Source organism: Sycon ciliatum, chromosome 1, assembly GCF_964019385.1.
Source record: "Sycon ciliatum chromosome 1, ocSycCili1.1, whole genome shotgun sequence".
In the NCBI taxonomy this organism is placed as follows: Eukaryota; Metazoa; Porifera; class Calcarea; order Leucosolenida; family Sycettidae; genus Sycon; species Sycon ciliatum.
Genome location: NC_088643.1, coordinates 76,381,347 through 76,403,953, shown reverse-complemented (window position 1 = coordinate 76,403,953; position 22,607 = coordinate 76,381,347). Strand labels below are relative to the sequence as shown.

General features: G+C 46.9%; 1 protein-coding gene across 2 annotated transcripts in view; it reads right to left on the bottom strand.

Moving 5' to 3' along the window:
* Positions 1-1,451: 1,451 nt before the first annotated feature.
* LOC135805529 (glycerol-3-phosphate acyltransferase 1, mitochondrial-like) overlaps positions 1,452-22,607 on the bottom strand; it is a 24,510-nt gene continuing 3,354 nt past the window's right edge. Inside the window, exons 3-25 of one of the 2 annotated variants that reach the window (XM_065319574.1) lie at positions 21,217-21,395; positions 20,058-20,116; positions 19,427-19,523; positions 17,798-17,894; positions 17,035-17,124; positions 16,285-16,306; positions 16,044-16,068; positions 15,373-15,469; positions 14,960-15,008; positions 14,407-14,487; positions 14,070-14,119; positions 12,932-12,967; positions 12,267-12,380; positions 10,270-10,556; positions 8,072-8,255; positions 7,705-7,738; positions 6,609-6,691; positions 5,990-6,049; positions 5,005-5,085; positions 4,146-4,226; positions 3,866-3,989; positions 3,462-3,530; positions 1,452-2,379 (exon numbers count right to left, since the gene is read on the bottom strand). In XM_065319574.1, coding sequence (XP_065175646.1) covers positions 2,180-2,379; positions 3,462-3,530; positions 3,866-3,989; positions 4,146-4,226; positions 5,005-5,085; positions 5,990-6,049; positions 6,609-6,691; positions 7,705-7,738; positions 8,072-8,255; positions 10,270-10,556; positions 12,267-12,380; positions 12,932-12,967; positions 14,070-14,119; positions 14,407-14,487; positions 14,960-15,008; positions 15,373-15,469; positions 16,044-16,068; positions 16,285-16,306; positions 17,035-17,124; positions 17,798-17,894; positions 19,427-19,523; positions 20,058-20,116; positions 21,217-21,395 — 2,199 coding nt within the window. In that variant the 3' untranslated portion in view covers positions 1,452-2,179. The remainder of the gene's footprint in view (positions 2,380-3,461; positions 3,531-3,865; positions 3,990-4,145; positions 4,227-5,004; positions 5,086-5,989; positions 6,050-6,608; positions 6,692-7,704; positions 7,739-8,071; positions 8,256-10,269; positions 10,557-12,266; positions 12,381-12,931; positions 12,968-14,069; positions 14,120-14,406; positions 14,488-14,959; positions 15,009-15,372; positions 15,470-16,043; positions 16,069-16,284; positions 16,307-17,034; positions 17,125-17,797; positions 17,895-19,426; positions 19,524-20,057; positions 20,117-21,216; positions 21,396-22,607) is intronic. The other variant, XM_065319575.1, reaches the window with a different exon arrangement.

The following is a 22,607-nucleotide window of genomic DNA, read 5'->3' as shown; positions in this document are numbered from 1 at the left end:
GCCAAAAGTCCACTTCTACAGTTCCGTATAGTCACGTGAATCCTTTCGCGCGAAATTTGCATCTGCAGCGCTGTTCAAACCTGGCGCGAGATACGCACAGAAGTACGTTTGTACGATTTTCTTGACCCGGGTTGATTTCAACCCTCCCCTTGGGGGGAGGGTTGAAATCAACCCGGGGCGAAATTTCAACCCGGGTCAAGCGCAATGCGTCATGTAAACGCGCCATTCACTTTGTGCACATGGCGGGTTGAAATCTGACCCGGGTCGAACTCAACCCGGGTTGAAACGCTTCATGTAAACACAGCCTAACTCTCCTGTGTGTAGAAGTGGAGATACGAATTTATTTGTACACACATACTCATTCTGGGCGACTAAAGTCGCCCGTGGCACTGAGAGGGTTAAACGCTTCATGTAAACCCAGCCATGATTTTCGGTAATTTCGGTAGAGAAACCAGGCACCTAAATTAAGATTACACCTACCCGTAAATGGCACTGGAGTATGCACTGTGGGTGCAGGGAACGCCGGTCACCTAATTCTACATTTCGCCTGAAACCTGACAGGTCCCTGATACTGAAATTTTCCTACATCTAAAATTACATGTTATTCCGTAACTCCCTGCTTGTGAGCAGGAAGATATACCAGTAGTGGAGTACTGACCTCCATGCTTGGGTTTAAGGTTGTATAGTTTCCAGGAAAGAGGAAATGGGACTTAGGGGCCATCAGGGGTTACCGATTGTTTTTGCGAAACGAAAAGGTTTGGTATTGTTCCACCCCCACCCACCCACCCTTTCTGCAGGTAAAACGCAGTCCAACAAAATATTGATTTCAATCTTCGGCCCCCAGACGTAGCCAGGCATTCTCCGTTCCTCCGTGTACATTCAATAATTATTTTCAAAACGAAACTCCTAAAACCCACCCACCCTCTAACGAAAGCATTTCGTTTTGAAAAATTGGTAACCTTGGACTGCCCCTTAGGGAAGTATTGCAGGGGGGGGGGGGGGGTCAGAAAGTGCATGATTGTACTCCTAGTCCCCCCCCCGCTGATTCCTCATTCTTTATTCCATTTGGCCTAAGCGAAGACTAGCCAAGCAAGCTTGCTTGGCGATGTCAACGCCAATGAAGTTTACCGCTTCTCAGTTTCCGGGGGGGGGTTCTAATACTCTTGGTATAATGAATAGTTCACCAAGCCTCCTCATGCCAAGACATACACCCTGAAATATAAGTTGTGTTCCCAAGTAAGTAGCCTCTACAAAAACTATAATCTCCCTGGCCTCACCCATGCTGTACAGCACATGCCTACGAGTACGTATGCTGGCGGGAGTGTTGAGAAGTGGAGAAGCGCAAAATAGTGTCTTATCGCCGGGGCATTACCCACTAGTGATCAATACACTAAGAGTGCTTTGCGCAACACAGTACACAATTGTGTACGCAGACAAGAGCAACATTTCGCTACGCATAGGCGCGACAGCACCTGCAAAAGCCTTCAAAAAGGGAAAAAATAAAATAGTCTTGCATCTGCTGCGAGTTGAAGCAGGTAGCAGTTGAAGCAGGTACAGGTAGCAGTTGCAAGAGCATGGTCGAAACGGATAGCACCGTGAAAGCCGGAATAAAACAGAAATTGGATGAATAAAAAATTATAACGAGCGGCCATGGTTCAAGCCGCAGAGGAGTTAGTGTATGTTGTGGGTGAGGGGTGCCGACGATGGTGGTGTTGTATGGGCACAAGACCAGCTTAGCATGCCCTGCGACTGGTAGTGGCGTTGTATGGGCACAAGACCAGCTTAGCATGCCCTGCTACCGTATCACATCAAGACCAGGCTACACTGACAGCAGCACATAGACAATGAGGGCGGACGCGACACGCAATGAAGCTTAATTAAGAGACGGAATAAAAAAAAAAGACATAAACAGCAGGTCCAACTCTGCTTGACATCTCCACAGAAAGGAAGAGAAACACCAGGGATAGATTCTTCGACACCGATGGGAGCAGCTGACCAGATACTTGTGTGGGAGACTGAGACTGAGCCCCAACTAACACCCCTGAAATAGTGTTGGCGAGAATCCAGATCTTTGTAGCGGAGAGTGGACAATGTAACGCTTGATCAATGCCATGACATCATCAGAGACAAAGTGACTGGACTATGAATGCTGTCACACCATCACCATATTACTAGTAGATCACGCCATGAGATCATTGATGCTGCAGGCCAGCCCATCAATAGCGCCCTGTGAGCACATCTCTGGCGCTAAGAAGAGCAGTTGAGGAGCATCGTCGTCGCCACCGGCCGCCGCTGCGTCTCCTTGTTCCAAGACCAGCGTACCGTCCTCCAACAGGGCCTTCACTGCATTCCTAACCGGGTTCACCGTCACTGTCTCAGCTGCACAGTACAGCACAGTACAGCACAGGCACACATTCACATACAGAAATGCAGATATTATAGAGATACAGCTTATGCACACATTGTACAGGTTTACAAAGTCCCGAACGTGTGTACACGCCGTGGGTGTTCATTGTGCACTTTACATGCGCATTAGACCAATCCAGTCCAATGGAAGACAAATTACTTTTCCAGCTTCATCACACCTCGGGTAGAGATAGTGCCTTGCTAGACCTCCTGCCGAAAAAAGGCTTTCGTATGAAATGCCTTTAGGGCACGTTTCATAGTGGAAATAGCAGTCAACACAATAGAGTCAAGTTACTCCTGTACATTCAACACCCAACCACCGTGGCCCCAAGCGGGTCTGCGGGGTTCTATGGGATTTCGCACATCTGCACAATGTGCCCAAGGCTTATCAGAACCCACACCTATTAGGAAATCCCCCCCCCCCCCCGGGTAAGCATCTATTTGCTGTTGGTCGAACAGGTTCGACACGAACAAAATGCAAATTTGAAAATTCCGGCCTGCGCGTAACACAACGAGGTGCAAACACAGGGTATGAAAAACCGGCAGCAACAAAACAGGTAGAATATGTTCACTGCGCCATGTGATGTCTACCTTCACAGTCATGCACAAACACTCAAGGACACAGGTTGAGGTTTGGAAGAATACAATTAGATACAAGTGTGAAGAAGACAGGTAAGAACAGACAACCAGGTCAAGCCAAGCATGCACTTCAGGCGACTAGTCCAAGATGGCGCATGCTGGTTGTGACGTAATACACAGGCAAAATATATGACGTAATAGTCACGTGATAAGACATGAGCATCATATCACATCAGAATCCTTCAAATAAAATAAACAACAATATGTACATGTACACGAAACCCTCCAGGATGTTACATGTGGTACGTGTGGTGTGGTATGTTATCTCCCACGAAGCTCAACAGGACAGCAGCCAAGCACAGCCTCCACACAGTGAGCTCCACAATGATAATCCTGGGCAGGTCAACAACCCAGCACAGCACAGCCTCTACACGGAGGCCGCCTCAGCAACGATTACCCAGTGCAGTAATACTTACAGTACTCCGTCAAGCCCGCGTCCAGTCGTTCCTGCAGCTGCTCTTTCACCGCCTCAACAAACTTGGACTCTGAACAAAAAAAGACAGCGTCACACAGGTGAACAGGCTGAATTTAACGAAGCGAACAGACTTCCGTTTACACAGTACAGCAGCTGTCAGCTGGAAACACAACAGCGAACATACTTCATTCCTCAGTCTGAACCTTCTTTTCCTTAAAGAAAACAATCTCTGCCCAGTATAATTATGCATCTACCTCAGCAATATGATGACTGACGTGCTAGAGAAAGCACAGATACATATTGTACACGGAGACGAAAGACTACATAAGAATAACAGGACATAGGCACAACGTACAGCCATGTCTCCACAAGATAGCACGGCAAAAACTAAAGCAACTAACTTACCCTCCATGCCATCATCAAGGAGAACACACAGCTGGCGAGTTGTAATCCAGTAGATCTCCAGCTGTGGTCGGAGCAGAGACTGAAAAAACTGAATCCAGTCTCGTGAGTACGCGCTTAGTTTCAGCTGGAGGAATGAAGAACCAAGGTGCACACAATCAGGAGAAGATGAATTCACAATTTCACACGGTTACAGGAACAGACACAGACAAGGTCGAAACCAAAGTGTGCCAAAAACAGCACAAGGACAATTAGTTGCTATTCACAGAACACCGCTTCATACCTTCAACTTGATGGATCCTCCAACTTCCGCCTCCTCATCCCATACATCCGTTTCAGCACGATACCTTTGAGAGTACGCATTCTGAATATGACAGCAAACGAAAACCCCCAAAAAGAGTGGGTGAGAGAGAACGCCAATGGAGCACCTGCGGCAGAGTTGTTGTTTGTTGTTGTTGTTGTTGTTGTTGTTGTTGCTGTTGTTGTTTGTTTTGTTGTTGTTGTTGTTGTTGTTGTTTGTTGTTGTTGTTGTTGTTGTTCAAATCTTTATTCTCACGTTGTTGTTGTTGTTGTGACCTACACAATCCATTATGGCAATCTGTGGCGCGAGTGTGTCAAGCTCTTGATGAGAACTCACACACTGCGATTGACTTCAGCCCTGGCTGCAGGAGCAGTGCAATACTACTAAAGCCCACACTCTTGTGCAACACACAATAGGACTGTAATGGATGACTCTCAGTCAGGAGAGAACTTACCGATGATGGAGATGACAGGACGGACCTGTTCATGAGAACTTACCGATGATGGAGATGACAGGACGGACCTGTTCATGAGAACTTACCGATGATGGAGATGACAGGACGGACCTGTTCATGAGAACTTACCGATGATGGAGATGACAGGACGGACCTGTTCATGAGAACTTACCGATGATGGAGATGACAGGACGGACCTGTTCATGAGAACTTACCGATGATGGAGATGACAGGACGGACCTGTTCATGAGAACTTACCGATGATGGAGATGACAGGACGGACCTGTTCATGAGAACTTACCGATGATGGAGATGACAGGACGGACCTGTTCATGAGAACTTACCGATGATGGAGATGACAGGACGGACCTGTTCATGAGAACTTACCGATGATGGAGATGACAGGACGGACCTGTTCATAAGCTTCTCTAGAGAACTGGTTAGTACAGTCTTCAGTGGCTGGCAGGGCTGCAAGGACAACAACAACAACAACAACAACAACAACAACAACAACAACAACAACAACAACGACAACAACAACAACAACAACAACAACAACAACAGCACAGCAGCAATAATGACCAGAGAGCAGAGCATTCTGTACTTATGAAAGGTCTTCTTGTGTTGTTGCAGCGGCACGTCATAGCCAGGACATCAGGCTATAACATGGGAATATTTTAAAACAGTCCTTCTTCTGCATGCAGTGACAACTACTACTGAACTAGTAGACTAGTACATGAACACATTAAAATGTTCATGCACTAAGACCAGTAATGTTAACGAACATTTAATTCTAACGATTTAAAACGAATTCTAAAAAATCGTAAACATTTGAAGTCGTTATGAGCAAAATGATACTCAATCTGCGGACAGCATGCTGTTTCGTTCTTTGTGAACTCATCAGCGCAGCACAGAGAAAATTAGGCCGAACCTGATAGCAATGAAAATAATTTTTTTAAAGCATTGAACAGTAATTTGTCGGTTTTGAGACAGAATTTATTAGAGTTTCACCTCGCTAACCCACAAAAAATCCGGAGATCGTTAGCTTTAATTGACGTTAAAATATCCTGTCTTACAGTAGTTGTGACTACATGTAGAAGTAGACTGCAATCAACAGCACAGCTCATGGAGTACCAACACACCCACTTTTGTCCCATCGCCTTCTTTTTGGGGATTTTCATCTCTCTGCAGCCATGCACTCCAATAAGAATTTTAAAAAACACACACACTTCTAGGACATCTTGGACTGTGGTTGTCCGATTTGTACATGGATGTTGCTTGCTTCACACTCCAGTACTTTGTCACGTTGTTTTCTCAACCAAACATCACTACAGTACAGTCTTCATTCTGTCCATTTACAAGTAGTATTTACCAGTGTGAAGTCGAATTCCTTGCGCAGTAGATTGCAGACGTCCTCGGCCACAGTAAGTAGCTATTAGATATCCAACACAAGAAATAAAGACGTGTTGGCATACCATCCTAAATGTTCACAATAAGGGAATGCAAGGAAGGAGCGGCAGATTGAAAGCATAGTTCTGGCAGTCCTGCTACAGTTGCGCTCACTGAAATCCGAGCCAAAGTGCAAAGCTGGCAATGCCCTGGAGCAGTTCCCAACACATCACTGTACGTGTACATGTGTAGTACGTCCAGCCGCATTCCTACCACTTCCAGGGCCGTGCAAGTTGAGGGCTACAAGTACACCCTTCGGATTGGATTTGGCCGAGCACAACTGTAAATTGGACTACTTCACAGCTAAACCCAAACAACAAGACACCAAGTCAAAGACTGGTCCCAAACAACAAGACACCAAGCCAAAGACTGGTGGTGCCATTGTGTATGTCCCACTCACACTGCATCTACAGTCAACCGCACAAACAACGGCATTTGGTCGAAAATAATGTTGCTAGTTGCGACGTGTTGTCCTTCACGCAGTGCCAATCAAATGTATGCTGTATTCGAGAAAATGCACATACAGTGTACTAGTAACCTACTTCAGACTGGGTGATGTCTATTTCACACGTCCTGTTCTGGATGAACTTTTGACTGCTGTAGACCATTGAGTGGAGGCTGCAAGCTATATGCGGCATGCAGGAAGTTCACATGCAACACATCATCCACGTCAGCACACACACGCGTCCGCACGCGCACGCACACACACACACACGCATACACACACGCACACACACACGCACACACACACATACACACACACACACACACACAGTTTTCATTCAGTTCGCAAGACAATGTCGGACTGTGGGGCCGACCAACAGAGACTAGACTGAAGACAATCACCTCTATCCATAATAGCATCCAGGACATTATGCACTCAGAGGGACAAACTCACAATGCTACAAGCAGACAAAATAATTTCAGGATGAATTGTTGCTACAAAGAAAGTCTAGATTGAACATGTTCTTCGAAGTAGTGATGAGCGAAATGCAATAAGCTCAGGGGCGTGCTCCGCCCCCTAACTAGGGGGGTGCACGGGAGCCGAGGGGAGCCCCCCCCCGGCAATTTTCTGCAATTTGTTTGCAACCTTTCTTGAATTTTAGAGCATATTTGCATACATTACAATTGCAATTACCCAGATTGAAATTTTTTGGGGGGTGCACGTGCCCCCCGTGCCCATCGCCGAGCACGCGCCTGAAGCTAGTCTTCGTAGGCAATGCCAGTACATAAGCCAATACGGATACAATGTGTGAACAACTGCAACATCGCAAGACGATTACCCTATTCCTTAGTATGGTGCGCCTCGCACTCTGTAGACCGATAGTGGTAAAGAATTCAGCAAAGCCAGAATGTAATCAGAGATGGATGAGGCGCGGTCACTAAAGATAACCGGTTGCCCTACCACCTACAACCTCGCAATCTACGGCAAGACAAACTCGTGCCAACAAATTGCCTGGTCTTGCAAGCATGAAGCTGAGTATTCCCTCTCTCTCCTTGCTTGCATCTACTACCTATCTACGAATCAACCTATCTACCTCTCCAACTGAATCCACCATATGAGTTCAACAATGCAGCACCAAAGCTACAGCATAACCAGTACCATGGTGCTAAGCATTCGTCATGGTGCTTTCTTACCCATCACAGATTCCACGAGAAAGCTCGGCAAAATCTTCAATCACACAGAAAAAGAAGAAGAGGATAAGACTCATTACAATGGAAAAGTCACTGTTCAGAACGGTTTTTCCAGTGACATCAATTGTTGGTTTGCTTTGCATAACTTGCTTGTAGGATTTATACAACACAACTACTGCTCCTTACAACATGCATCTCAAACTCAGAATTCTTCATGAAATCCAAAATACTTTTAAATATGTAACTCAAGCATCTTTTATTTTATAGCGCCCCCCCCCCCCCCCCCCCCACACACACACACACTGCGAATAGGTGAGCACAGACATAATCATTAGTGAGTGCAGCGTTGAACCTGTGGTAGCTCACTGACCTGTGCTGCACAAGTCGTCATCTGAAACACAGAGGGTAGGGTAAGGGATGGCGTGACAAAGCAGTCCTCCCTCTCATCACAGTTGGCATCGTCAATCTCCACTGGCGATACATCAACGACATCGGACAGAACACGGCACGCATGGGAAACGGCCTCTGCCGGGCTACCAGTGAAACCAATGTCCCTGAGATGAAAAAGAAGAAGAAGAAGAAGTGCCAAGCACACACACACACCGATAGTATCGGACTATCCATACATGAGGTCCCATGTGTTTCTCAAAAGCCAAGCCAGCAGAGAACATCTATTTAAGGTGGGTCAGACCACATGAGCGCACATAAAAAAAGACAGCACCTTGGGCCAACATCATACTGGCCAACCCTCCCGAAAATCCCGGGAAATCAACACTACTCCCGGGGTCCCGGGGATTTCAATCAAACTCCCGGAAAAGTCACAGTTTTGTCTGATGCAGGATTTTCCTGAAAACTCCATGGATTCGCCTCGAATGTCCCGGTTTTTTCAAAAATATGACTGTGCCCATTCGCACTTCTAACTGCGCACGGCACTTTCAACACCTGACCAGCCTAGCCTGCAAGATCTGCACTGACAAAGTGACCTTGGTGACAGGCGGGCGCCGACTGATCTAACTGTGCTGTACGCAGATCTGCAATCGCCACGCAAAGTGGTCATTGGCTACCCCAGCCATGTATTGCTTGGAATAAAATAAAATAAATAAAATAAATCTGCAGAGTCGAACGTTTTTTTGGTGGGAAAAGCTATTTTTCACCAGTTGTTGTGTCATCCAGGGATTTTGAGAGAAATCCAGGGATTCTGCATGTCTTGTCAAGGGATTTATTAGATTTTGGTGGTTGGTCAGTATGCAACATGCAAGGGGAGTGTGCAACCCTAAGATGACTAGTACATTTACTACTTTTTGACGAGTTGCAATGGTATAACGCGAACAGGGAGTGTGGCTGGGGGCTCAGGCTCAATGAACAAAGGTTCATAGAATTTCGTGTTTCGTTTTGTTTTCCTTACGTTGTGACCATGGCGTTTGACCTGGCGGGCTTCCCCTTTTTCGTTTAGTCCGACCAACTGATTCGCTACCTTCCCCGCATTTTGCTCCCAAGCATGCCAAAAGATGCAGCATCCAGCCGCTACCAGCAAGTCCAGTGTATCAATGGCTGCTGTTGTCTCTACCCCGTGCAAGTCCAGTTTATCAATGGATGCTGTAGTCTCTACCCCGTGCAAGTCCAGTGTATCAATGGCTGTTGCTTCTACCCCGTGCAAGTCCAGTGTATCAATGGCTGTTGTTGTCTCTACCCCGTGCACGTCCAGTGTATCAATGGCTGTTGTTGCTTCTACCCCGTGCAAATCCAGTGTATCAATGGCTGTTGTTGTCTCTACCCCGTGCAAGTCCAGTGTATCAATGGCTGTTGTTGTCTCTACCCCGTGCAAGTCCAGTGTATCAATGGCTGTTGTTGTCTCTACCCCGTGCAAGTCCAGTGTATCAATGGCTGTTGTTGTCTCTACCCCGTGCACGTCCAGTGTATCAATGGCTGCTGTTGTCTCTACCCCGTGCCAGTCCAGTGTATCAATGGCTGTTGTTGTCTCTACCCCGTGCAAATTCAGTGTATCAATGGCTGTTGTTGTCTCTACCCCGTGCACGTCCAGTGTATCAATGGCTGCTGTTGTCTCTACCCCGTGCACGTCCAGTGTATCAATGGCTGTTGTTGTCTCTACCCCGTGCAAGTCCAGTGTATCAATGGCGGTTGTTGTCTCTACCCCGTGCACGTCCAGTGCATCAATGGCTGTTGTTGTCTCTACCCCGTGCACGTCCAGTGTATCAATGGCTGTTGTTGTCTCTACCCCGTGCACGTCCAGTGTATCAATGGCTGCTGTTGTCTCTACCCCGTGCAAGTCCAGTGTATCAATGGCTGCTGTTGTCTCTACCCCGTGCACTGTCTTGTTAGTCATTTCGCCTAATAAGCAATACACAGACACACAGTGCTGCTCCACCATACTGACACTGCACAGTCTACAGTAACCAACACACAGGCATAGTGCGGTCAAAACACACACACACACACACATACACACACATACACACGCACGCACGCACACACACACGCACACACACGCACACGCACACACACACACACACACACACACACACACACACACACACTGCTGCTACACACCTTCTATTCTCTCTAAGAGCGTTTTCTAGCCACTCATAGGATTCGCACAGCTGGGACATCTGCACACCGCGGCGGAAGCGCGTCAACAGCAGACAGGAGACAATGTGCGTGCTCATGGCGGGCACCAGCCGCTCCATGGTGCTTCGGACATGCATACCGAGCGATTGCACCAGAGAGCGTCGGCCCGACACCACCTGTGTGTTGCCACCAGCGGGTGATGATTGGGTACTGTCGCTGTCGCCGGTATCGCTTTGAGACAGCTGGTGTGGCTGCTTACGCACGTACTCCTGCCATCAGAAAGAGCAACCGATCATGTTATAGTCCTGTACTAGAAAGAGCAACATCATGTCATAGTCCTGTACTAGAAAGAGCAACATCATGTCATAGTCCTGTACTAGTAAGAGCAACACCGACCGATGTTTTGAGTGCCGACAGATTCTTCTTTTTTTGTATGCATTCATGCATATGCGCATCATACGCATGTACATGTACGTGCTCGCACTTCGCATTATGTCAGGTCCAAGGCTAAAGCTCTTCCTTCCTGCTCCTGGCTCTGGTCGGCTAGACATTTCAGTCCTCTGTTTCGAGTTGACTCGATTGAGTCGGATTCATTGCAGGGTGGTTCTATTTGCCGAGCGTAACATTTTCGACACTGAAATGTTTTAGTTTAGAAACTCTACTGGCAAAACGTTTCCGTCACTATACATGTAGTTGCCGGCGGCTGGACCGTCGTCAACAGGTGCATCGTTCGAGTCACGTACCCTGAGCAATTTGTTGGAAACTCTTCATCCAGACGGCGTCACTCGCTTCAAAGCAGTGTTTGTTTTCGAAACCGGGTCAAGCCGCAACGGTGCTGACAAGAGTGATGATGTTGGACTTCATTTTTAGTTCGGACGCCGATTCTTTTTCTTTACGTTGGAGCAACACGCTTAGCTGTAGTTCCTAGCCCACAACGATCACTGAACGATGTGTTGAGGTGCAACGTCTCGGAGCTCTGCTCTGCTCGGTGTCCGAGTACGACCAGTTTGACTATTCCTGGCAGTCTGATCGAGCTGTTGATTGCTATGTAGTCTACATGTATGCCTGGTTTATCGACCACACCTTTTCTATCTGGGATGTGTACTGAAATGTGCAAACCAGTCTGGCATGCACAAAGGTTATCAGCAAGAAAAGAAAGAAAGCCGATCGACCGGTATTTTTCTGGCCATGTTACCCGAAACCAAAGACTTATTCCATGCGGCCGCATAGTCTTGTACTTCTGTCGTAGAAAGAGCAACATCATGTTATAGTCAACAAGAGGAGGATGAAGATTAGGCTGTAAGTCCGAGTTTCACGCACAAGGCAATTGTCAGACATCAGTAATGAAATAAATCTGCATGCTGGTTTCCACACACACTGGTCTAGTCTAGTGCCAGAACTCGATCTGGGGACAGCGCTGTGGACTCATCAGTCCACCGCAGAGAAACAAGGCCAGGTCTGCTAGGCTAGTAGCAATGAGAACTTTTAAACCAAATCCATGTGAACTTTGCCAGAGTAACCTGACAAATCAGTGAGATACGCAGAGTACAGGTGAGACAAAGAGCTGCAATAGTGCAATGCACTGTCCAATGACTCTGTAGCTTTTCTGTGTGTATGAATCATGAATTGGCCCTTTCAAACACATGTACACTCAACCATGAACACAGGCAAGATAGCAAACAATGATACACACTTTATACAGTGCTGGCCAGAGAAATACAACCTCATGAATAAACTAGTGCCGCGTTCGAGTGCACGGACCAGTATGTGTAGTGCTAGGGCTGCGTAGCACCCGGCGCTATTTTATTCATGAGGTTGGATTTCTTTGGCCAGCACTGTACACGCGTCACCAAGTGAAGGGCAATGTGAAAGTTGGCCTGACCGAGGACAAAGTACTCCACTGCGTCAACTCCGGTATCCCGGAACAGAATTAAAGTTGATACAAGTGCTTGAACATCCCACTCTACTCCTAAACTCACGTTTACGGAGAAAGGTTGACCGAAGTTGACACGAACCTGACCAATAGAACCGGTCAGCATACGCCACAGTCCGCAAAGTGTGTTCCAAAGTGTCTCATTTTCTTTCGGGTGACCCTACGTAGCAGAGAGAGAAAGAGAAAGAGAAAGAGAGAGAGAGAGAGAGAGAGAGAGAGAGAGAGAGAGACACACACACACACACACACACACACACATGTGCACACACACACACATACACACACACATACACACACATACACACACACACACACACACACACACATGCACGCAGCAGAACAACAGTACACAGATGCCAGAACATTTCATCAGATGAGTTCAGGAACTGTAAAAGTAAATGACCACCCAACAACAGGACTACATATACATGAATACACATTTCACTGAAAGTGCCGTCCTCGCATGGCTCAAGCATGGCGTATGCAGAGTATGGACTGTTCACAAGAAAATGGGTGTCTGGCAGTGCAAAAATTAAAGATCTCCAGCAAACCAGATCCATTGGTCACCCGTCATTGACTGGATAACGGATTTGTTTCAGCAGCATGGTAATTTTGAATACACATCTATCGAGCAGTAGGCTAACAGCATCTAGGCTCCAAACATCATGTGATGCAAACTTGTTCGGGACTACGACAAAGAAGTATCCATACCATTAGTTCGCTTGCCAGCGAGTTAGACTCCAGTGTCTGTGGTGCACACCAAAGCATATACATGCAAGAAACACACACACACGCATACATGTACGCACACACACACACACACACACACACACACACACACACACACACACACACACACACACACACACACACACACACACACACACACACACACACACATCAACACGGGGAGACAAGCGTACACACGGGAGCGGGCTAGGCACAAATGGTGACTTGGGTGCACCGCATGCTTTTTGAGATAGGAACTTTCGAAGTGCAGAGTTGTTCATGGCGGGGAATCCCCTTGCTGTCTCCCATAACGGTTCAGTGCAGCTTTCTGCAGTGGATCCATGCTTTGCGCTCCCCCAAAGTCCAAGAAGAACTCAAATCGACCCATGTGTTGTTGAGAACGGTTTACATTCATCGGACCACGGTAGAATTTTTTTAGAACGTTTGCTTGGTGGAAGGATAAGTACAAGAGAGAGAGAGAGAGAGAGAGAGAGAGAGAGAGAGAGAGAGAGAGAGAGAGAGAGAGAGAGAGAGAGAGAGAGAGAGAGCTGTGGGAGTCCCAACGAACCTTCAAATTGCACCTGGCTCCACACAGACATCAGAACAACTCCTACCATCATTGCCAAGTACATCATACGCCTCGAGCTACACAAGGCAGCTGGCCTGGATGGTATGATGAATGAACTATTGAAGATTCTTGGTCCTTCTATCTACTGTCAGCTGAGCTTGATTTCTAACCTGTTCTTTTTGACGTTTTTGTCTGGTGTTTTCCTTCTGCCTGAGAGCTATGTTGTTGTTGCTGTTGTTGTTGTTGTTGTTGTTGTTGTTTCCATTTACAAGAATGAAGGCAGCAAGTCTGACCCAGCAAATCCTCTAATTTCAGAAATTTTAGGTACAGAGGAGCAGTTCACTATTGGATTATGTGTGTTAGTGTTTGTTCGGTGTATTGAAATTTAGGTATGAAACAGATGCACCGAAAGTACCGAAAATAAAAGTACACCGAAAATTTGTGAAATTACAATAACCATCTGGCCAGAACTGTATGAATGCCAGCAGATATCACCAGCACGGACACACCGATTACAAACTCAACAGTACACAGAGATGGATACCACCATACCCTATCATAGGCTATAGACGTCGGCACTAAGTAGATGTCCGATATCGACCCTGCAGTGAAACAAGCAAGCACGGACAACACACAGCAACAATCACGTAGGGTACAGTATGCCACACACGCAAAGGGACGGAGGACGGAATGCGGTGCTAGCTGTTACACCCGGAATAGAAAGGACCACTTGAGTAGTGCACGCACATGCATACACAAGTAAAAATTAACGCAATGATTGAATTGTTCCACTGCTCACCAGTGCAATCAGCATACATGTACAAGTGTTACTAAGCAAGAGGCATTCAAATAAATTAAATGATCTACATCATCACAGAACTGCTCCTACCTTCGACGACAGCATCAACTACGACGGACATCAGTCCCAGCTTTGGTTCACCGACTTTCCCTGACCGTGAGCGACTACCCTCTGCAGACCAGGGCACACCACCAAGGCACAACACCAAGGCACAACAACAGAACAGTGACTGCAGTGAGAATGTGTCCGGGTGATGCATAGGTGATAGGAATAGAGGCCCACTAGAGGCCCATAGCAATCCTATCCAGGTGTCTACTGCAGTGAAACAAATCAAAATCCCTGTCGAAAGACCTGGGCGACACGCAGCTCAAAATCAGACCACGCACAACAGTATGTGCTGACACCCCCGCCACACACACACACGCAGACATAGACACAGCCACCGAGGAGAGGTGCATAGCCAGAATTAACCCCCTTTCTTTCCAAGAGGACTTCCATAAAGGTTTGACACGGGTAAGGTAGTTTGTTCCACGTGTCTCTATATCCCAGTGCCAGCAGTACCCATCAACAAAAGAGTATTTAGTGACCATAAGCATGAGCACGACTGCAAGTTGCATAGCATTCAGCAGCTCCACTCTCTAACCTGTGTAGAACATGAGCGTCTGATTTTGCTTCAGCAGCTGCTCAATGTGCTGTACAAACAAACACACATACACACACACACACACACACACACACACACACACACACACACACACACACACACACACACACACACACACACACACACACACACACACACACATGGAGAAAACAACTTGAACAACGAGACAGAGCAATGAGAGAGAGAGAGCCTCGGAGAGAGAGAGAGAGAGACAAAGAGAGAGCCTCGGAGAGAGAGAGAGAGAGAGAGAGAGAGAGAGAGAGAGAGAGAGAGAGAGAGAGAGAAAGAGAGAGAGAGATTTCCTATGACAGTGTAGGTCTCAGCAAATACATGATTCACTCGATATACATAATAAAACGTTAAAAAAATGCATCATATTCAATTATCCGTACCTCTTGCAAAATACCGCGATAAAGAGTGTCTTTCTTGCCCTCCTCCTGGTCCAGTCGACGGCGGATGAAGAACGACCCGTGGTTGCGGAACAGCGTTCTATTGAGCCACACAAATCATGAGAGAAAAGGAAGCAATTGACATCTGACTAGTTCAAGAATGATACTACTATAAGTAATTTTTACAGAATACTGGACATGATGAATGGGCGCATGCATCTTGTCCCCTCACCTCCACTGTTACGCACCATATGTACTGCAAGGACCTAAGGTGTGTCAGTAACTCAAGGAAAGGGAAAGGCAGTTCTGCTAGCGAATCCAGTCAAGCAGTTTACCTTCACAGCTTTCCCTACAGAAATTCCCCACTTGACACGCAACCCAAACAGGGAAGTAAACCCCGGAACAATGCAGGTGCAATAAATACGCGATTTCTTGCACCAGCAGGTACGATGTCTCATCAGACCCAGCTCATGCCCTACAACATGTAGGGTCAGATTGCTCTAGTTGTCTCATTACTACATTAGCGGTACATCCGTCCTGCATTTCAAGTTTTCAACAGAGATACACCTTTAATGCAACTGCTACAATAGGCATGCCACCAAGATCACCAAGATACACAATCTGCGGACAGAACTGTTTCGTCCTTTGTTGACTCTAATCACCAAGATACGTACGCTATAAGTGGCAGGTTGAGATTGTCTAGACGGATAGCAGGCACACACACGCAGCACACAAGAGAAAACAAATTGGACTCCTGGGATCTACTTGAGATGGGGGGCACAGCACAATTACGGTCATTGCACGAAAACCAGTGAAGCTGGGCTCTAGCATGCGTTAGCACTAATCCAACAAGCAATGGCACTTCCAGAAGACTGCAAACAAACTACATTGCACTATATTAAATGTACCACATACCTCCAGCAACGGTCCTGGGTATCTATGGGAAGTTGGAACAACAGAGACGTGAACAGCACAGAGAAGCAACACATCACTGCCAACAGTGCCTCCGCGCTTCCATACGCCATGTCTAGAGGACTCAAAGTTATTACGGTAACATCACACGTTTATTGGCATATGCCATCGTGATTTAAAATGAAATAATAATGTTAAGTCCCCACACCCCATATAGTGTTCCCCCACATGCACCCTGCACCACAGTAATCCCGCACGGATAACTTCCCTGTGATCTATAAACTGCATGTACCCTGAACCCCATACTAGTACATGTAGTTCCCGCATCCCAATTCTTGAATGATACCTAGCCCAGTGACCCCGCACTGATAGGTCACATTCCCGTATCGCACCTTTTTCCGTTGGTCCGAGTAGCTGCATATGCGATCATCATCCATATTTGCCATAGCTATCCAGGCCCTTTAACTTTGTAATCGTAGCTCTCTCTCTCCCCCCCCTCTCTCTCTCTCCCTCCCTCCCTCCCTCTGTCTCTCTGTCTCTCTGTACCTATAACAAGAACGATTCTGACTCTCGCAGTGTCGTTGTCCTTTCGTGAGCTTGACAGCTATCTAATATTAGCACCCAAAGATAACCTCTGCCCTGTAATGAGAGCCTAAGTGGAGGGGTGGCTCAACAACCAGACATACAACAACGACAGCGGCAGCAGCAGCAGCAACAACCGTGACAATTAATAATTCAAACAAACAACAGTACCTGCTGTTCCGTTATGAACATAACAAATAGCAGGATGAGGGAGTCCAGGTGGCTTCGGTGAGTCGGAAGAAGAACAATAGGAACACGCTCCTGGACATACCAAGCATAGAGACAAATAAGAAAAAATGTAACAGGCAGCGAGGTGTTGGGCACTCTTCATGCTTATCATGAATAGGCGACAGCCAGGGTGTGGAACAGCCGAAGACACAATACAAACAGCGATTGGGACTGTGCTGTACAGTGTGATCGTTGGGGGAACACGCCCAATGGGCAAAAATATTGGCAGTTGATGGCATACAGTGAGTGCATCTGAGCGAATGATCAAGCGCATGAGATGGTGAAGCTTACTGCAGCATATGTAGACAATTACGAAAACTATCTATGGAATGGGGGGGGGGGGGGGGGGGAGGAATATTTTGATGCCCTGTATCGTCTGGACCATCAGCTGTACATTGATTTGTGAAGGTCAAAATCCACCCCGCAGCTGACAGACTTTTGACATCCTTTTATGCAGTTGGAAATGGAAAACTAGGAATACAAACTTGAACGTGACTTTTCACCTCTTAGAGAGCTGTAGCATATACTGGTACATAGAATTGTGAGGGGGTAACGTTACTAACGTAACTAATGTTTAATGACTTGCTACTGCGCACCGGAGAATACAGCATGCTTTTTAAGGCATGTGAGGCATGGGCTATTCTCAAGCACAGGCCTGGGGTAAAGGGAAGTTACACACAGAAAAAGATAACTATCAAAAGCCAACCTCCATTGCCTTTCTCAGCATCTTGACCTCTTCGTAACGAATATCTAGCGATGTGACTAGCTTGCGCAGGACATGGTATACCAGCCAGCCGATGCACCTGTATACACACACATATGCACAACAGTCACCCGGTCACCCACATTCACACAACCACATGCACATAGGAACACACACAGGCAAAATCTGTCACAGCAGCACAGTACAAGCTGTACACACAACCAAAAGCAAGACCACTGTCACACCTAATCAGATTATATACATGCAGTATGCCGATGGTAACTCTGGACTCCGGATTCAGACAATGTGGTAGTGTGGGTAGTGAAAGTATAGGATGGCTTAGAATCTGGTAAAAAAGTAGCACCACCAATATACAAGAGGTGATATGACCGGGTTCATACAGAAGGGCAACGATTGCACTGCTGGGCGACAAAGACTGGCTAACAAGTTGGCAAATGGACAAGTAGCCAAGATCAACAAGAGGGCCGATTGGATAGTGGAGTATATGCCGTCTGACAAGGATCCCTTCCCAATACTAGCCAGTGCAGGCTAAATTTTATTTTTCAAGGAAACCCTTCGAAAATGGTACCAATCGATTCAGCATGGCATTTTCATTCCTCCTGCAAAGTTTCAGCTGATTTGGAGTCATGACAAGGACGCTATGGCGATTTGAAGATCGAAAAACTTCACTTTTGTTTGTCAAGAAGAAAGACCATGATCGCACACAAATCATACAACCCGTGTGGCACAATGATTTTTGAACGAAGTTGATCCGCGGACCCCGTGCTTCGCGCATGCATGCATGCATACTGCATGCATGCACACACACAGTACAGAGGCTTTTTTGAACGCAGGTAGTTCTTCGTCTTCTTCGAAATGTCTTCTAAATGCGTGGTGCTGGTGTTGTTCTCAGCTTCGTCAAGGCAGAATGCAGCTGCATGTGATGCTCCTGTGTGTTCATGCATGTTCTCTTTTCGCGTCTCGACATTGTAGCGTCCAGACTCAGCTCGACTGGAGAAGATTGAGGAGACTATGCTTTGATCCACATGGAAAATCGATGAAATTTGGTAATTATCGTCGGGCGCTAAAAAGCGCTGGGGAGCATGGGGCTAAAACTTCGTAGCAGTCATCCCTACCATGACAGGCATCGACTGGTATATGTTCCATTCTGTTCCCAACCACTACGGGTAGTCTGCGAAGCTTTCTTCTTCGCCTATTCTCGGACAGATCGTACGTCTTCGCACTGTATCTCTCGTCTCCCTCAACGGATCAAAACACGGTTTTCGCCAGGACGAACACAAACCCCCAGATTTCGCGGTGGCAACATCTTCGAGTAGGGAAAAGCTAGCAGCTAACCAGGAATCACCAAAAACACGTGTAATACTCAGTGTGATTTGCGACAGCTGTCATTGTGCCGTCGCACCATGCATGTACCATGCACGGGAATGGAACACGGATGAGTCGTTTTATTACGACAGCCTGCACTGGCTACCAATACTACTTGTATGCTACTGTTGGTGCCAAACGGTGCTGCATGGTTCTGTCGACCTATACAGGAATATGCAGTGTACCAGCACCACTCATGTACAATAGAAACAATACCCACATGCCAGTCCAGGGACCACTTCATACCTGATGGCAACATCGCTGACAGAGGAAGAAAGACTATGGGCAATGCTTTGCGCCTGTTTTACCACCGAGCGACGAATGCCAGCTTCAGCGCCTGGTACTAGAAAGACACGAGAGAGAGAGAGAGCAGGTTCACATACACAGTATACAATAGCACTGCATGCATGTGGCAAACCACTTTCGACCAGAAGACCATTGTCAATTTGTCATGTTAGTGTAAGTACATAATGAGCTGGATTAGCGTACAAGCCGGGGTAGTACAGCGAGGGTGTGTGATCATTGGAACCACCGCACCGCTACAGGACGGCAGTGGCTCTGGTGGCAATGACAGCAGCTACTGCCTGCATCTAAGGCTGCTGGCTGGGAACAAAGTGAAAAGGATTCGTTAAACTAGCGGCAAATATCAAGAGACAAGGCTTTTCCTGTACACTACACATCTTCCAGCCACCATGTTCACTGTACATTTGTAAGAAGCAAGAGAAGAGAAGAGGACAATGCCACAACTTCTGGAAGATGGCATGGCACAACAATGTTTACGTATGAGAGTCAGTCAGACTGATGTATTCTGCAGCAGTATGGTGATTTCCAAAAGACGCATGCAGGTGGCACAGTTGAGCATCATCGCAACGGCTACCTGAATCGTTACGCGCAATCACCTCTTCTCGAACGACTTGATCAATGCTAGCTTTCACTCTGCAAAATACAATGAATGCATGTACAAACACACACACCGGTACGCATGATCAGCAGATGGCTTGGGCAAGGCCTCCTCTAGGTAATTCTTACTTTCTATATCAATATATCTAAGGATTCCCCCAAGGCTAAAAGCCTACTCATCTAGGACGTCCGTCTTCATCAGCTAACACACAGGAATTCCTGACACATGTACATAACTCCACGCCAACGGTGACAGAACATTTCACGCACTGGGCAGACGCAACTTGAACGAATACGGCTGCAAACCTAGATAAAGCTTACCGTCTAACTGGCAAGCACAAAGCAACACTGACTGCTGGAAAAGCAAAACAGTTTTTGTGCAGAGAATTACACTGAAAATACAGTGGCACAATCACATGCTTTGCTATTTCAGTGTGCTATCATCATTTGCGCCACAGCATTACCAAGAGTGTGCAACTCCAGCTATGGGGTCAGTGCCGACGGCAGACCTTCACATGTGACAAATCCGTGCACATCATTTGCACCCTGTGCATGATAGATGCAGGAATATACGCAGCCCTGCTCTGCGTTCAGTTCCCTTGTTGTCACTTTGCACTGTTTGGCAGCGTACCCTTTCGAACCATGTCACGTGATGTGACGTTCAGCCGCCGCCGCAGCACTGTGTAGAGGTACAGGAAGTTGCACACATGGTGTTACCATGGTTACATGTATCAATGCCTGCAGTACCGTACATGGTGTTACATGTATCAATGCCTGCAGTACCGTATACACACATGGTGTTACATGTATCAATGCCTGCAGTACCGTATACACACATGGTGTTACATGTATCAATGCCTGCAGTACCGTACATGGTGTTACATGTATCAATGCCTGCAGTACCGTACGCGTACTGCATGATCTTGCACATATTCTCTGTTTGTTCGCACCTATGCTACCTCAAAGCGAGACTGTACCATTTGTTTACCATAATTCTCTGTACGACCGGAGAGAGTATGTGGTCGGGAGTTTGGACTAAACGACACCGCCAATACCTAAAATGAGTGAAAATAATGCACAAGACAGAAAAGGCAGGGTAGTTTCTGCCTGCAGCCATAATACTATTTTGAGCATACCGACTGGAGGCTAGGACATCCTTGTAGACTTGCGGGTAGGACCCGGCAATATGCTTGGAGAAGGCTGACGATAGGTACGGTGCGGCATGACTGAATGATGAGGCAGTTACTGGCGGTCTAACGGTCAGAACATTCTTGTGACCGCTGTTTAGATGAAGCATCTTGTCAGTGAATTTTGCCTAGTTCACAGAGCAATCACAAAAGAAATAGGGGTTAGGCAACAGAAAATGATGAAGTGGTTGAACAAGTCTATCTCCTGAACATTCTACTTCAGGGCTGGACGGAGGGTGTCAATAATTTGAGGGATAAAGGTGTGAGTTCTGGTAGATACACAATTTCTTGTAACCCTCACTGATAGGGAAAGTCCCTCACTGATAGGGAAAGTCCCTCACTGATAGGGAAAGTCCCTCACTGATAGGGAAAGTCCCTAACTGATAGGGAAAGTGACTAATAGGGAAAGTGACTACATGTAATAGGACGGGTACCAGTACGTCTTTTCCATACTCTACAGCTACATTGGGCACAGAAGCCGGGTTGGTCTGATGCATACACAGTGTATCAAGGTATCAAAGTTCATGCTCCAGTGTGGGCCGGCCAAAATAAAGACAGAGAGACAGACTAAAAGAAGGAGAAGGCGTGTGTGTGTGTGTGTGTGTGTGTGTGTGTCTTGATCTGTTTAATTCAGATCTTGTCCGCTACCGTTGCTATAAAAAAGAGAAAAATCTGTGCGTGTACATCCAGTGCATTTGCAGATTTGCGTGCTTCTCTTTGGACGAGCGTATACATGGTACATACAGACCAACTCTCCGGGTTTTTCCGGGAAAATCCCAGGAAATCAACAATATTCCCTGTATTTCAGGCAAACTCCCGGAAAATCTACATTTTTGTCTGATTGAGGTTTTTCCTGAAAACTGCAGGGACTCGCCGACAATGTCCCGGTTTTTTCAAAAAGGTGTATGGGTACGCACTCGCACTGTGCACAGCACTTTCAAGACCAGCCTAGCCCGCATCATCTGCACCGATAGGTGCGCGCTGACCGATCGAACTGCACTGCAGGGTCGAACCGTGCTGTACGCAGAGTCCAGAGTCGGCGAACTGCGGGTCAGGGCGTGCGCACACTGGTCCGGCGGTTCATCGATACTGTGACTAACTAATCCCAGAACTGGACTGGAGAGTTAGCTGGAGAAGCTTGTCACTTGTGTTGTCACTTCTTGACAAGTAGTTTGTAGTTGCCGTTTCTTTCGCCATCATGGGAAAACTTCCTGAGAAGCTCAAGACAAAGGTGGCCAGCAAGTGGCAACCGTCATGAATGAAATTCCACATAGAGGAAAGTAAGAAAGGGCCTAATTTCGCATACTGCCTTGTGTGCCAAGTAGATGTCAACATTGCTG